Source organism: Strix uralensis, chromosome 1, assembly GCF_047716275.1.
Source record: "Strix uralensis isolate ZFMK-TIS-50842 chromosome 1, bStrUra1, whole genome shotgun sequence".
Taxonomy (NCBI): Eukaryota; Metazoa; Chordata; class Aves; order Strigiformes; family Strigidae; genus Strix; species Strix uralensis.
The window spans coordinates 121208981-121221749 of NC_133972.1; the positions used below are offsets into that span (position 1 = coordinate 121208981).

At 39.1% G+C, this 12769-nt stretch overlaps 1 protein-coding gene across 1 annotated transcript in view; it reads right to left on the bottom strand.

The window, feature by feature from the left end:
* The window catches only part of SMCHD1 (structural maintenance of chromosomes flexible hinge domain containing 1), an 89418-nt gene that overhangs the window by 46857 nt on the left and 29792 nt on the right, over positions 1-12769 (bottom strand). Inside the window, exons 11-19 of the mRNA XM_074878940.1 lie at positions 11875-11995; positions 11589-11772; positions 10894-11091; positions 10648-10761; positions 10085-10191; positions 9732-9814; positions 9472-9585; positions 4846-4923; positions 4644-4763 (exon numbers count right to left, since the gene is read on the bottom strand). Of these exons, the coding sequence (XP_074735041.1) occupies positions 4644-4763; positions 4846-4923; positions 9472-9585; positions 9732-9814; positions 10085-10191; positions 10648-10761; positions 10894-11091; positions 11589-11772; positions 11875-11995 (1119 nt within the window). The remainder of the gene's footprint in view (positions 1-4643; positions 4764-4845; positions 4924-9471; positions 9586-9731; positions 9815-10084; positions 10192-10647; positions 10762-10893; positions 11092-11588; positions 11773-11874; positions 11996-12769) is intronic.

Here is a 12769-nt window from a genome sequence, read left to right on the forward strand (position 1 = left end):
CTGTATTATCATACAAAAATACCTTTTTGTATTCTGCCAATAATACTTTTGCAGAAGCTTTTAGAAGAATATGCTACAAAGAACTCTTTTATGCCTAAAGGATTTGCATTCAAAGCCTCTAGTTTTGTGAAAAAAACCACAAGGCTACTGAAAGCATCTATTTTTTTTCTTGATCTTCTGGAAACAGATGTTAGCTTTACCTCCTGAACTTGTGACGAAAATATTAATTTTAATATTAAACACAAAGGAAGTAGTAGTTTTTGTCTTTCCCCGTCCCCCTTGCAGATGAAGCTCACAGAATGGTTGAGGTTGGAAGGGTTCTCTGGAGGTCATCTTAGCCAACACCCCCGGCTCAAGCAGGACCACCTAAAGCCAGTTGTCTAGGACCATGTCCAGACAGCTTCTGAATATCCCCAAGAACAGAGACTCTACAACCTCTTGGGCAACCTGTGCCAGTGCTCGGTCATCCTCACAGTGAAAAAGTGTTTCCTGATGTTCAGAGGGAACCTCCTGTGTTTCAGTGTGTGCTCACTGCCTCTTGACCTGTCACTAGGCACCACTGAAAAGAGCCTGGCTCCATCTTCTTTACACTTTCCCTTCAAGTATTTATAGACACCGGTAAGATCCCCACGAATCTTCTCCAGGCAGAGCAACCCCAGCTCTCCCAGCCTTTCTTCATATGCAAGACGCTCCAGTCCCTTCACCAACTTCACAGCCCTTTGCTGGACTCTCTTCAGTATGTCTGTGTCTGTGTTGTAATGTGCACAGAACTGGACACAGTACTCCAGTTGTGGCCTCACTAGTGCCGAGTAGAGGAAGGATCACTCCCTCAACCTGCTGGCAACACTCCTAATGCAGCCCAAAATGCTGTTGCTCTTCTTTGCAGCAAGGTCACATTGCTGGCTCATGTTCAGCTTGGCGTCCATCAGGACCCCCAGGTCCTTTTCTGCATAGCTGCTTTCCACTCGGTCAAGTGCCAGCCTGTACTGGTGCATGGCGTTGTTCTTCCCCAGGTGCAGGACTTTACACTTCCCCTTGTTGAACGTCATGAAGTTCCTGTCAGCCCATTTCTCCAGCCTGTTGAGGTCCCTCTGGATGGCAGCACAACTCTCCAGTGTATCAGCCACTCTTTCCAGCTTTTTGTCATCAGCAAACTTGAAATTACAAGCTGCTCCATCATCCTGATCATTAATGAAGACGTTAAACAGGATCAGACCCAGTACTGACTCTATTTACTCCTGGGGTAACCTCTATTTACTGGCCTCCAACTAGACTTCATGCCATTGATCACCACTCTCTGAACCCAGCCATTCTGTCAGTTGTCAATGCACGTCACTGTCTGCTCATCCAGCCCATTACTTCATCAGTTTCTGTATGAGGATCTTAAGGGAGACATTGCTGAAAGCCTTACTGATGTCTAGGTAGACAACATCTACTGCTCACCTATGATGAAATGACTAGCTTGATAGATTGGAAGGTGAATCCTTGCTAACTACTCCTGATGATCATCATGTCCTTCACGTGCCTGGAAATGGTTTCCAGGATTAGTCGATCCATCACCTTCCCAGGGATCGAGACGAACCTGACAGGCCTGTAGTTCCGTAAGCCTTTCTTCTTGACCTTTTTCAAGGTAGGAGTGACATTTGCTTTCCTCCAATCATCGAGCAGTTCTCCCAATTGCCATGATTGTTCAATTACTGCGAGTGGCCTCGCAATGACATGAGCCAGCTCTCTGCCTCATATATGCAACCCATCATGGCCCATGGACTTATGTATGACCAGTTTGCTTAGGTATTCCCTGACATGATCCTCCTCCACCAAGGGAATATCTTCCTTGTTCCAGACCTTCCACCAGTCTCTCAGGCCTGGAATTCTTACTAGTAAATATGGAGGCAAAGAAAGTGTTCAGCATCAAAGCCTGTTCCATGTCCTGTGTTCCCTGTTTCATTCAACAGTGGGTCCATGTTTACCCCAGTCATCCTTTTGTCATCTATGTGTTTAGAGAAGTCCATCTTCTTGCCTTTGGTATCCCTTGCCAGGGATTCTAGTTTCAATTCATATTGGACTTTGGCTTTCCTAACTCCATCCCTGCATGCTTGGATAGTGTCTCTGTATGCCTTCCAAGCTACCTGTTCCCACTTCCACCTTCTATATACTTATTTTTTTTTGCCAGGAGCTCCTTGATCATCCATGCAGGCCTCTTGGCAAAGCCTGACTTACTATTCACGGGGATGGACTAGACTTGAGCTTGGAGGAGGTAATCTGTGAACATTAACCAGCCTTCTTGGGCCCCCTTTCCATCCAGGGCCTTATCCCATGGAACTCCACCAGGCAGATCTTTGAGGAGGCCAAAGTCTCCTGTCCTGAAATCCAGGGTTCTTTTTTGCCCTCCTTCTTTCTTTCACAATCCTGAACTCTATTATCTCATGGTCACAGCAGCCAAGGCTGCCTTCAACTTTCACATCCCCGAAGAGCTCCTCCTTGCTTGTGAGTATGAGGTCCAGCAAAGCATCTCTCCTTATTGGTTGTTCTATCACTTCAGTCAGGAAGTTGCCATTGATGCACTCCAGGAACCTCCTGGATCACTTATGTCCTCCTGTGTTGTTGCTCCAGCAGATATTGGAGTGGTTGAAGTCCCCCATGAAGACCAGGGTCTGTGAACATGATGCTGCTTCTGGCTGTCTGTAGAAGACCTCATCCACTTGTTCTTGGTCAGGTAGCCTATAGCAGACACCCACTACAGTGTCATCCATACTGGTTTGCTCTTTAACCCTCACTCATACTATCCATCCCCAGGCAGAGCTCCATGCATTCCAGCTGTACACAAAAGGCAACTTCACCTCGTCTTCCTGATCTGTCTTTCCTAAAGAGCCCGTATCCATTCCAACACTCCACTTACGTAAGCCATCCCACCATATCTCCACGATTCTAGCAAGATCTACAACGTTGCCCTGTTTTCTCTAACTCAACATGTTTATTTTCCATGCTGGATGCACTAGTGCACGTGCAGTTCAGAGAAGCACTAAAGCATGCTGGTTTCGCCAAAGGGGTTTTGGCGATTTCTCTAACGGTGCCTTTGTAGGCACTTCCTTGCATACATGCAAGTGCTGGAGGTGAGCTCACTTCAGCCTCATTTTGTAGATTTTGTGTTTTTTCTGTCATATTGCTCCAGGCCTTCTGATCATCAACCATGTCCATCACTCCCTCATAGGGCTGCTGGTAACTCTCTTCCTCCCCTGTCATTCCTAGCTTATTTTTGGCCTGGTTTTTGCCACTGCAGAAAAAGGCAAAGTCACAGAATGGCAAAAGAGTTGAACAAAACTTTTCCTTTTGAACTGGAGACTGAAAGCCAGAGACCAAGAGAAGATCTATTTTTTTAATGTATGTAGGCCACAACTTTTCTGATTATTGTATATAAGCGCACTTACATAAAAGGATGATTCATGGTGATAAGATGGAGCAGGGAATGTATAATCTGTAATTAGCATGTATTTTTGCAAATTAGCAAGCAAATAACTACAGTTTTTCATTAAGATGAATTATGATGTACAGAATCAAAAGCACAGATTTTTTTTTTTTTTTTAATCCTATGAAATCTCCTTTACAGACAACATATTACTCCTTCATGATTTTAAAAAAATTGTGTGTCATATTTCTGGACAGAAAGAGCAACTTCAAACTAGTCTACAGTTTTACCCCTTTTTCATAAATATATGCCTATTTCCCCTGGAAATGAAGTCTTTTCAGCAAAAAAAAAAACCCAACAGAAACCTTCTCCAGAGAAAGATTTATAAACAAGAACTAACTAGCCACTAACAGGTAAAAATGCACACAAATAAGTTAGGAAATAAAATTAACATCTTAGAGGATGAGAGAAACAGGACTTGCAAGGCTGTACTAAAAACATGATGTCACTGTACACTGTATATTTTATGGTCTTCTACAGTGCCATTAAAATCAGAACCCATTAACTGACTTGGGAATATATAATCAGTCACATACTATTTTAGGCCACACACACGCATACCAGAGAGTATGGCAAGGCAGAGTAACATCAGACGTATTTAACAGTATTATTTCTGTTCTGGTATTCCAGTAAATATTTTGGTTATATGGTTAATCCAAAAGGTACACACCCATTATAGCTCAATGAGAGTTTAGTTTTGCATAGCATTCTTCTTTTAATTAAAAAAGACACTTCAATCTTAACATGCATATTTAAAATGCTTAACCTGTTTATGAATGAGTTTCTCTCTGCAGTTTATGCATGAAAATTGGCCTAATGAATATTAGTTTTATGAAAGAATATTTATGCCAATGGCATGAGGAAAAAGGGTGATTCTAATTAAGTAAAAGTTTATTTTTATTAAGTACATTTAGAAAAGTTCACATCAGGGGAAAGCTTTTGATTCCACCACACTTTTTTGCAAAACTGTATAGCAGAGCCAACACATTACAGGTGAGATAAAAACCTATTAGACAAAAAATTATTTTTTCCTTGAAGTGCTTCATGTTTGACATGCAAATGCTATTTTTCAGTGCTGAAAATTATCTCTCACCTAACACATGAATAATTTCGATATACAATGAATCAAATAGAAACACTAAAAGTAGAAGAAAATTGGTATGACTGAAATTCTTACCTATAATAGTAAATTTAAATATTTTAGATGGTAGAGGCCTTCCGGCATAAGTGTCTGCATTACTTTCATTCAATACTACTTGCAGTTTCAAGGTGTAGTTCCCAAGTTTCTGAAGATTTTCTAAACAGAAATACAAATAAAATTACAAAGTAAAAAAAGTAAAATTATAAATAAACTAAAAGTACTGCATATGTGGACTTACCCATTTTTTTAAACCAGTATGGCCATTTGCCTCCATGCTGACTGATATGGGAAATTATTTCTTTATTCCCAGTAGGTGCTGAAAAACAAACAATTTGCTACATGTATTTACATCTTGCACCAAAATTCTTCATTTTTTTCAAGTACTGCTATCACTCATTATTAAGTACTACTATCACTTCTAAATCTAATTAAATATAAATTCAGCTTCACAATCATGTTGATCAAACCAAAAAAATGAATTCCCTACCTAATCCCATTTTAATTGAAAATTGCTAGCCTCAGACACATTAAACTGAAAGCAGCAGATTTGTAAAATTGAATTTTATTAGTTCTTTGGTTATGTGTTCCCCATTAAGTCTGAGCACTTAAAGGCTGCATGCTCCACACTGGCAACTGATCAACTTGTCAAATGACCATAAAAAATTAGCTTAAATAGGAGTAATGGTAAAAATGTGCAGTTGACTAAACGTATAAATGAAGAAAAAAGAACATTCCTTTTTTGCTTCAAATTACTGTCTCTGTCTTTATAAACACTTTTGCAGCATTAAGACACATCCAAAAAGAGAACACACTGAAACTTCCAGGCAATTTCTTAGTGACTGGTTCTATAACTGAAGATAAATACAGGAATAAGATCTATTGTTTGAAACTTCAAGAGGCATTAATATATTTGTTTTTCAAAATAATAATTTAGAACAAATACAGAACGTAACTGCAGTAAGGCTATACAAAATAAAAAGAAATGCAGTAAAAATATACATTGTTCTATAGCTAAGTACAACTGTTTCAGATCCTGTTCTTGCACCAAATTGTATACATAAGATAAAGTAACAGCTGTCAGTTTTCTTGGGTGTATCTTTGAATGCATAATTCTGGCAGTAGTGCGTTATTAAAACAAATTTTGATGGTGTTTTGTAGTAAGAGCTAATTCAGTTTTCTATATTGTTTTTTTTTTCCACCTTTGGTAGTTACTAACACTGAGAAAAGAGAACTTCTCAAGTGAGTGCAGTTTTCCTAATGCAGTGTCAACTGCCACCAAGCTAAACTGAAAGTCTCTCTGTATTATGCAAGATGCACACCTGGAAGATGCACACCTTTCTTCTTGTATTGCCCCAAATACCTGAAAAGATGCATCACTATTGCCACACACCCAGTATTTTAACAGAAGTACCTGCAATTTAATTGAGTAATCCGGAGTGATTTAAAAATAATCTTCTGAGATAGAAATGCTTGTTTCTCAGCCTCATCTAAGACAAGAACCACCCACGTATGACTTTGGAAAAAAACCTTCTGGAACCCAGCTTTCCTAGCAGCCTCCCTTCATCAACCCTAACCTGAATTTTAGAGTGAGCCTTGGAGAAACAACCTGTGACAGACTGAAATAAAACCCAACATATCCTGTGCTGAGTTTGAGTGAGTGGAGGGCATTTTTGGTAGCAGGTGATGGGGCTACAGCAGTGGCAGTGGCCTGTGGGAAGCTTCTTGAAGTTCCCTTGGCTCTAAGTCGGACCTGCCTCTAGCCAAGGCTGGGCCAGTTAGTGACGGTGGCAGTGCTTCTGTGATAACATACTTAAGAAGGGAAACCTGGGAGGAGTGAGAGTTGTGAGGAGGAGTTGTGAGGAGAACACCTGTGTGAACACTGAGGTCAGTGGAAGAAAGAAGAAGTGGGGGGCAGGTGTGCCAGTGCAGAGCCCCCCTGTATCCCATAGTGAGAGGGCAGGGCTGCCCCCTGCCACCCATGGAGGTCTACAGTGAAGCAGATGCCGGCCTGCGGCCTGTGGAGGACCCCACGCCAGAGCAGGTGACTGCACCTGAAGGAGGCTGGGACTCTGTGGGGAGAAGCCCCCACTGTTGTAGTTCATCGCTGGGAGGATTGCAACACACGGGGGTGACCTACACCAGAGCAGCTACGGAAATGCTGCAACCCATAGGAGGAACTCATGTTGGAGAAAGTTTGTGGAGGACTGTCTCCTGTGAGAGAGGGACCACGCTGGAACAGGGGAAAAATGCGAGGAGTTCCCCCCCTACCATGAGGAGAAAGAAGCAGCAGGACTGACCATAACCCCCATTCCCTGCCCCCTGCACCACTGGGACAGGAGGAGGTAGAGGTAGTGGGAGCAAAGCTGAGCCTGGAAAGAAGGGAGGGGTGGGGGGAAGGTGTTTTTCAGATGTGGTAATGCTTCTCACAGTCCTAACTCTGTTAAACATTGCTGCTAGTGTCTGAATTAAATTTCTATTCTTTTTCCCCCGCCTGCAATGAATCTGTCTTTTGCCTGTGATGATAATGGATGAGTCATCCCTCCCTGTCCTTATCTCGATTCCTGAGTCTTTGCTTTACTTTCTCCTTCCCAGTGCTGTGGGGGAAGGGGGAGTGAGAGGCTGCATGGTGCTCAGTTGCCCTCTGAGATCAAACCATGACACATCCAAACAAACAAAACCAAAAAAACCCAACTTCACAGCCCTGTTCTCCTGGCAGTCCATGCCTCCCTTTGGCAGACACTTTCCATAGGCAGTCTCTTTCTCTTTATCCTACTCTTTCATTTGGTAGCGCCTTTCTCTTCCTGATCCACCTAGACCCCTCAGCTTTCTCTTCCTCTCATCTCTAACCCATAACTCCCACCTTATTTTTTGGCCAAACCTTACAAGCGCCCAGATAAAAAATTTCTCATATCCTAGCCGTCTTGCTAGCCTCACTTCCCTTGTCCAAACGCTGGACAAGGTGCTTCTGCCATAGTCCAGACAGGAAGTTTCTCACAGTCTAGTTCTGCTATTCCACCCTTTGCTTTAGGAGCTCCTTTTATCCCCACTGCATCCCTTGACTTTCTCATTCTCTCAACCCTAATCTTGAATCGAACCTTGTATATGGCTACCCAGTAACAGAGCAGATAAGAAGTTGCTCACAGCTCAAGTCTTTTGGCAGCCTGCAGTAAATTTTGCCAGGTATTCTCAAAAGAGAAGAGAAACTTTTTGTACATTATAAGATGTTTGCTGTTGGCCTGTGTGCATGTGTAACCACTTTAGTACAACTGAGAGCTTTATATTGTAAGAAAGACTAGGGGTTTGAGTTTGGCAGGTGTGCTGTGCCCAAACTGTCACTTACAGGACTTAACTCATTGTTCTGGTGAAGAACAGGAGGATTACACTAGTGATTCCTAAATTGACTAGAAACAAAAGTTAATATAGGAAGCAGTAAAAAGCTGTAAGTACAAATTTACATCAATGAATCAAAGGGGTCAGGAGACACAAAAGGTCTGAAGATAGACTTTTCAGTGATCGGAGGCAAAGAGCAAACTTAGTTTTATTTCTCCTAGCAACAACACTGACAAAACACCACGCCTCTTTCAAGTTTATACATCCTAAAGTCATGATGGTCTACTTTAGTTAAGGTTACAAAACACTGATTTGTTTCCCAGGCTGTTGGCAAATACAATCTGATAATTTGTATTACGTGAACGCTTTTTTTCAATTCCATCCTTTACGTCCCAGCACACTACCTTGGACAATGGCTATGCACAGCAGACAGTCCCCATACAAGTGCCATTAAAATACCATGTGTAGTCTTATGACACACATACTAAACTGAAGCTAAGTTACTTTCATCTGGTTTCCTTTGACATATATCATTACAGTAACCTCAGTGCTTCAGAAAGGTATTTTTACAACTCTCATCAGATAAAGGAATTGGATTTTCCTACTGTATATGTCATATATCTAGAGGTTATTGCTATTGTTTATGGAGCACCTCCCATATGAGGACAGGCTGAGAGAGTTGGGGTTTTTCAGCCTGGAGAAGAGAAGGCTCTGGGGAGACCTTATTGAGGCCTTCCAGTACTTAAAGGGGGCCTACAGGAAAGATGGGGAGGGACTCTTTATCAGCGAGTGTAGTGATAGGATGAAGGGTAACGGTTGTAAACTGAAAGAGGGTAGATTTAGATTAGGTATAAGGAAGAAATTCTTTACTGTGAGGGTGAAGAGCACTGGAACAGGTTGCCCAGAGAAGCTGTGGATGCCCCCTCCCTGGCAGTGTTCAAGGCCAGGCTGGACAGGGCTTTGAGCAACCTGGTCTAGTGGAAGGTGTCCCTGCCCATGGGAGGGGGTTGGAACTAGATGATCTTTAAGGTCCCTTCCAACCCAAACCATTCTATGATTCTATGACTATCAAGTGAAGCACCCATAAAATGGAAACCACAAAATAGTAACTCACAAGAAACTTGATCTTTTAAAATGCTGAAGTGACTTTATGTTAGATACTAAACAAGTCTGTTCACTACTTTTATGCAGCTCATGTGAATTGCTATGTTAATTACAGAAGCATTAGCTATTTTAACTGTGTTCTTATACATATTAAGTAGACAGCCTGGAACTGATAGGTCCTTCTTACATGTGACAGAAGATGTAATCATAATATAGCATTAAGACATTAAACATTTGGCATTGAAGCAATTGTCATTTCATGAAATATGGCTTTGAAGTACTACATACTCTGATGGGATATTATCCTTAAAACTAAAAGCTATATCCATCTATCAAATTCTAATGTGTATTATATGTATATACACAAAGAAATATCCATTATGCATTTTTAAATTAATAAAGACTCGTTTAAATATACTGAAATACTTACAATGTAAAATAACCTTGAGTTCAACAAGAAGTTTCTTTGAACCTCCGTGACTTGTACCTGGGAGTTTTTGCATTGCTTCTCCTTTTTTATTCAAAATTTCTATTCTTAATGCTCCTGTATTTAAAAAAAAAAAAGTACTTTTAAAACACGCTGTGTATTATAAGTGATTGAAGATTGGAGATTATTTTTTAAACAAAAGTGCATAACCTAATTTTAAATTGATATTTTACTTTTTAGTATTTGGAAGAAAAAAAATATACCTATTGGTGTACCAGCAAATCTTGTTTCATTTGGTAATAACTCATCTCCTTCAGGCCATGTTACTGATAATTTGTCAGGAAGTCTAGTGAAAACAAAAGAATGAACAGGTTTTTGTGAGTTAAACAACAGGGTGACTTCTCTTTACTAGAATATACGCAAATCTATTTTTTCTGGAAAAAAAACCCAATGAACTATTTCTTCTTGGTTTAGAGTTCTAGGTTTTTTTGTTGCTACTGAAACAGCTGACTGCTTTCCTATTTGGGAATAAAACTTAACTTTTTTTTATTCCTGAAGAAATGCTAGAACTGTTATTAGGAACTTCACAAGTAAATAATTAGAATTTAGAGCTTACCTTGCCATTTCGTCTTCTATGTATTTTTTAACAGCTTTGTCAGACACTGTTCTGTCAAGTTTTGAGATTGGAATAGTTTTCATTTCAGCATACAATGCCTGAGGTTCCTGAAAAAAATTGAGCGCAGTTGCAGTTATAAACAGCCAGATTACAGTATGTCAGAGGAGTACCTCTCTGTCAAGGGACTAGACAAGTAGACATAAACATAATGTGATATGTGAACAAATACTACCTGGTGACTCCACAAGACACTGTTCTAAAATTTGCTGAAACCACAAGGGTTAAGAATGGATGCACAACATACTATCGATACCAACTGTGATACTCTATTTCACATGCAAATTTAAATAAATCATATAATTGTTAATAATTTAATATATTTACATTAATATTAATGTAACTAAGCAGTCTGATTATTTCTAGATTGCTGAATCTCAAAAAAAAAAAAAAATCATAATTTTCAACAGTTATTTAAAAGTCGTTTAAACAAGTCTGACCCAGGATTATGTTTTAAGATTCCACAGGCATACTAGGTGTGTGAATCCTTTTTATATTTGTCATACCAAAGCAATTTGAACCTCTCCTCCAGTGGCAAATATATCTCCATCATGATCTCCATACAAAAAAAATTTCTCAATACTTCCATAGAATATTGGAAGAGTCTTAACAGTTTTCACCTGTAAAGAGAAGAGACAATTAACGTCAATACATTCCTTCTGCATCAAATGTATAGTATTTGCCTTTTACAGGGTTCAAGTCCTCTATTACAAAACAAACAAAATGCCAACATCAGTGAGCAACTAACTTACAAGCTGTCCAGTTCTGTATGTCTTCCCATCCCACTCTATTGCAGCATACATTGTCCAAGGGCTCTGCATTCTTTTGGATGGTAAATCAGTACGTGTAGTTACTCCTTTATAAACTGTGAATTTTATCTGTTTGTCATATTTTTCATGACAGTCTTTGAGCCACAAAGCAAATTCTCTGTCAATTTTCATTCGCTGCTCCTATAAAGAGATTACAAGAGAAATACATATTAACATATTACAAAACTTAAATCTGACAACTTCAGAAATATAAACAATTATAGGAGAAGAGTGATATTGTACAAAAAAAAAAAAAAAAAAAGATTCTTCAGCTTAGAAACACTACAAAATTCTAGGAAAGCTATACTTCAAGTCAGAGAAAGTGTTTCTCCCAGCACTCACATTCCTCTATGAAGAGGGTCTTTCCACAAAAACTGTCATATAAAGCTAGATAAAGTTACTGTTTAAGAAAATAGAAGAAAAAAGACTAAATCTTTTTTTCAGATTTAAAGTCAGCTTTACTACTCACTAAAACTGAGAAGTGTTTGCTATGAAGTCCTGCAAAAGTGCCCAAGGTAAAAGTTCTTCAGAAACCAGGCAATATTCAGTGACACGAAGAAACTACCAGTAACCATTTCTGTATCATATATGCATTAAACTTTGCCAAGAAGAAATACTTAACAGAATAAAATGATCACCTGTCCATTGAAGATTCTCGTGAACAAAGTATTCTTATCTTTTAGCTTCAACTCCAGATCCATGAAAGTGAGTTTGTTTGTGCTGACCTGGAACTTATCATTGGTAAATAATGCACCAGAAATTCTGTTGTAGCATTCAATAGGTGCTAATCCCCTCTTCTTTGGAGGAGCACACCAGTCGAAACTTAAAACAAAAGGAAAAAGACATTAAACCCCTTCTTTATAAAGGGACGTTTACCTTATAGAAACAGCCTGGTTTACATTGTAGAAACAGATTGCCACTTACTCTTCCACAGTTGTGTATGGTATTAATCTTCCATTCCAAAAACATTCAAAAATAGGCCTTTTTCCCCTGGCACCCTTTTCTACTATAAAGCAGTCGTCATCATCATCATCATCGTTTAATTCTTGATTAAAAAAAAAGACAGTCTCCATGAACAAATTTCTTTAAAAAACTAATATAGTATCAAAAAACAGCACAGTCTAAATTAAGGACTATCTATACTTAACAAGTTAAGCACAGTAGCAGTACACATGATATCAAGCTAGGTACATACAATATTAGGATTTTTCTTTCTGTTTAAGAAATATCAAGCAGAAAAACTAAGAAAAGCTAAGGAAAAATTTTAAATAGGGATTGTATAACATTACCAAGACTACCAAATTGGTGAATTTCAAATTTGAATAAATATTACTTTTCCGCTTAGTTACAACTGATGTTCTTCTAAGATCATAAAATCTTGTCACATATAAACTCAAGATTTGTTTTGTCAAAAAAAAATCACCAACACAAACTATTTTAAACCCTAGCACCTCAGAACTCATCAAGACTGGATAAAACAAATTTTAAATTAAACACTTAAGACTACATGTTGTCCTCTGTGGTATTCCGAAGTTAGCATTTCTTGAATCAAATTACTGGTGTTTCATTACTTTCTCAGAGCAAAGATCTAACAGGAAAGTGGAAATGTTTCAATCAGACTGCATTCCCTAAGAGTTTATAGTTTGAAATCAGAAGGCATTATGTCAAAAGGTTCAGGTTTACACAAATGAGTTACCACAACAGTCAATTTGTTCACAGGATTTGTTCATCCAAAAGAATATGAACTGTTCTGCCACAACACAAATTAGAAAACAATTTACACTTCAATTTAAATTGTTCTAGTTTCTAGTTCATTAAA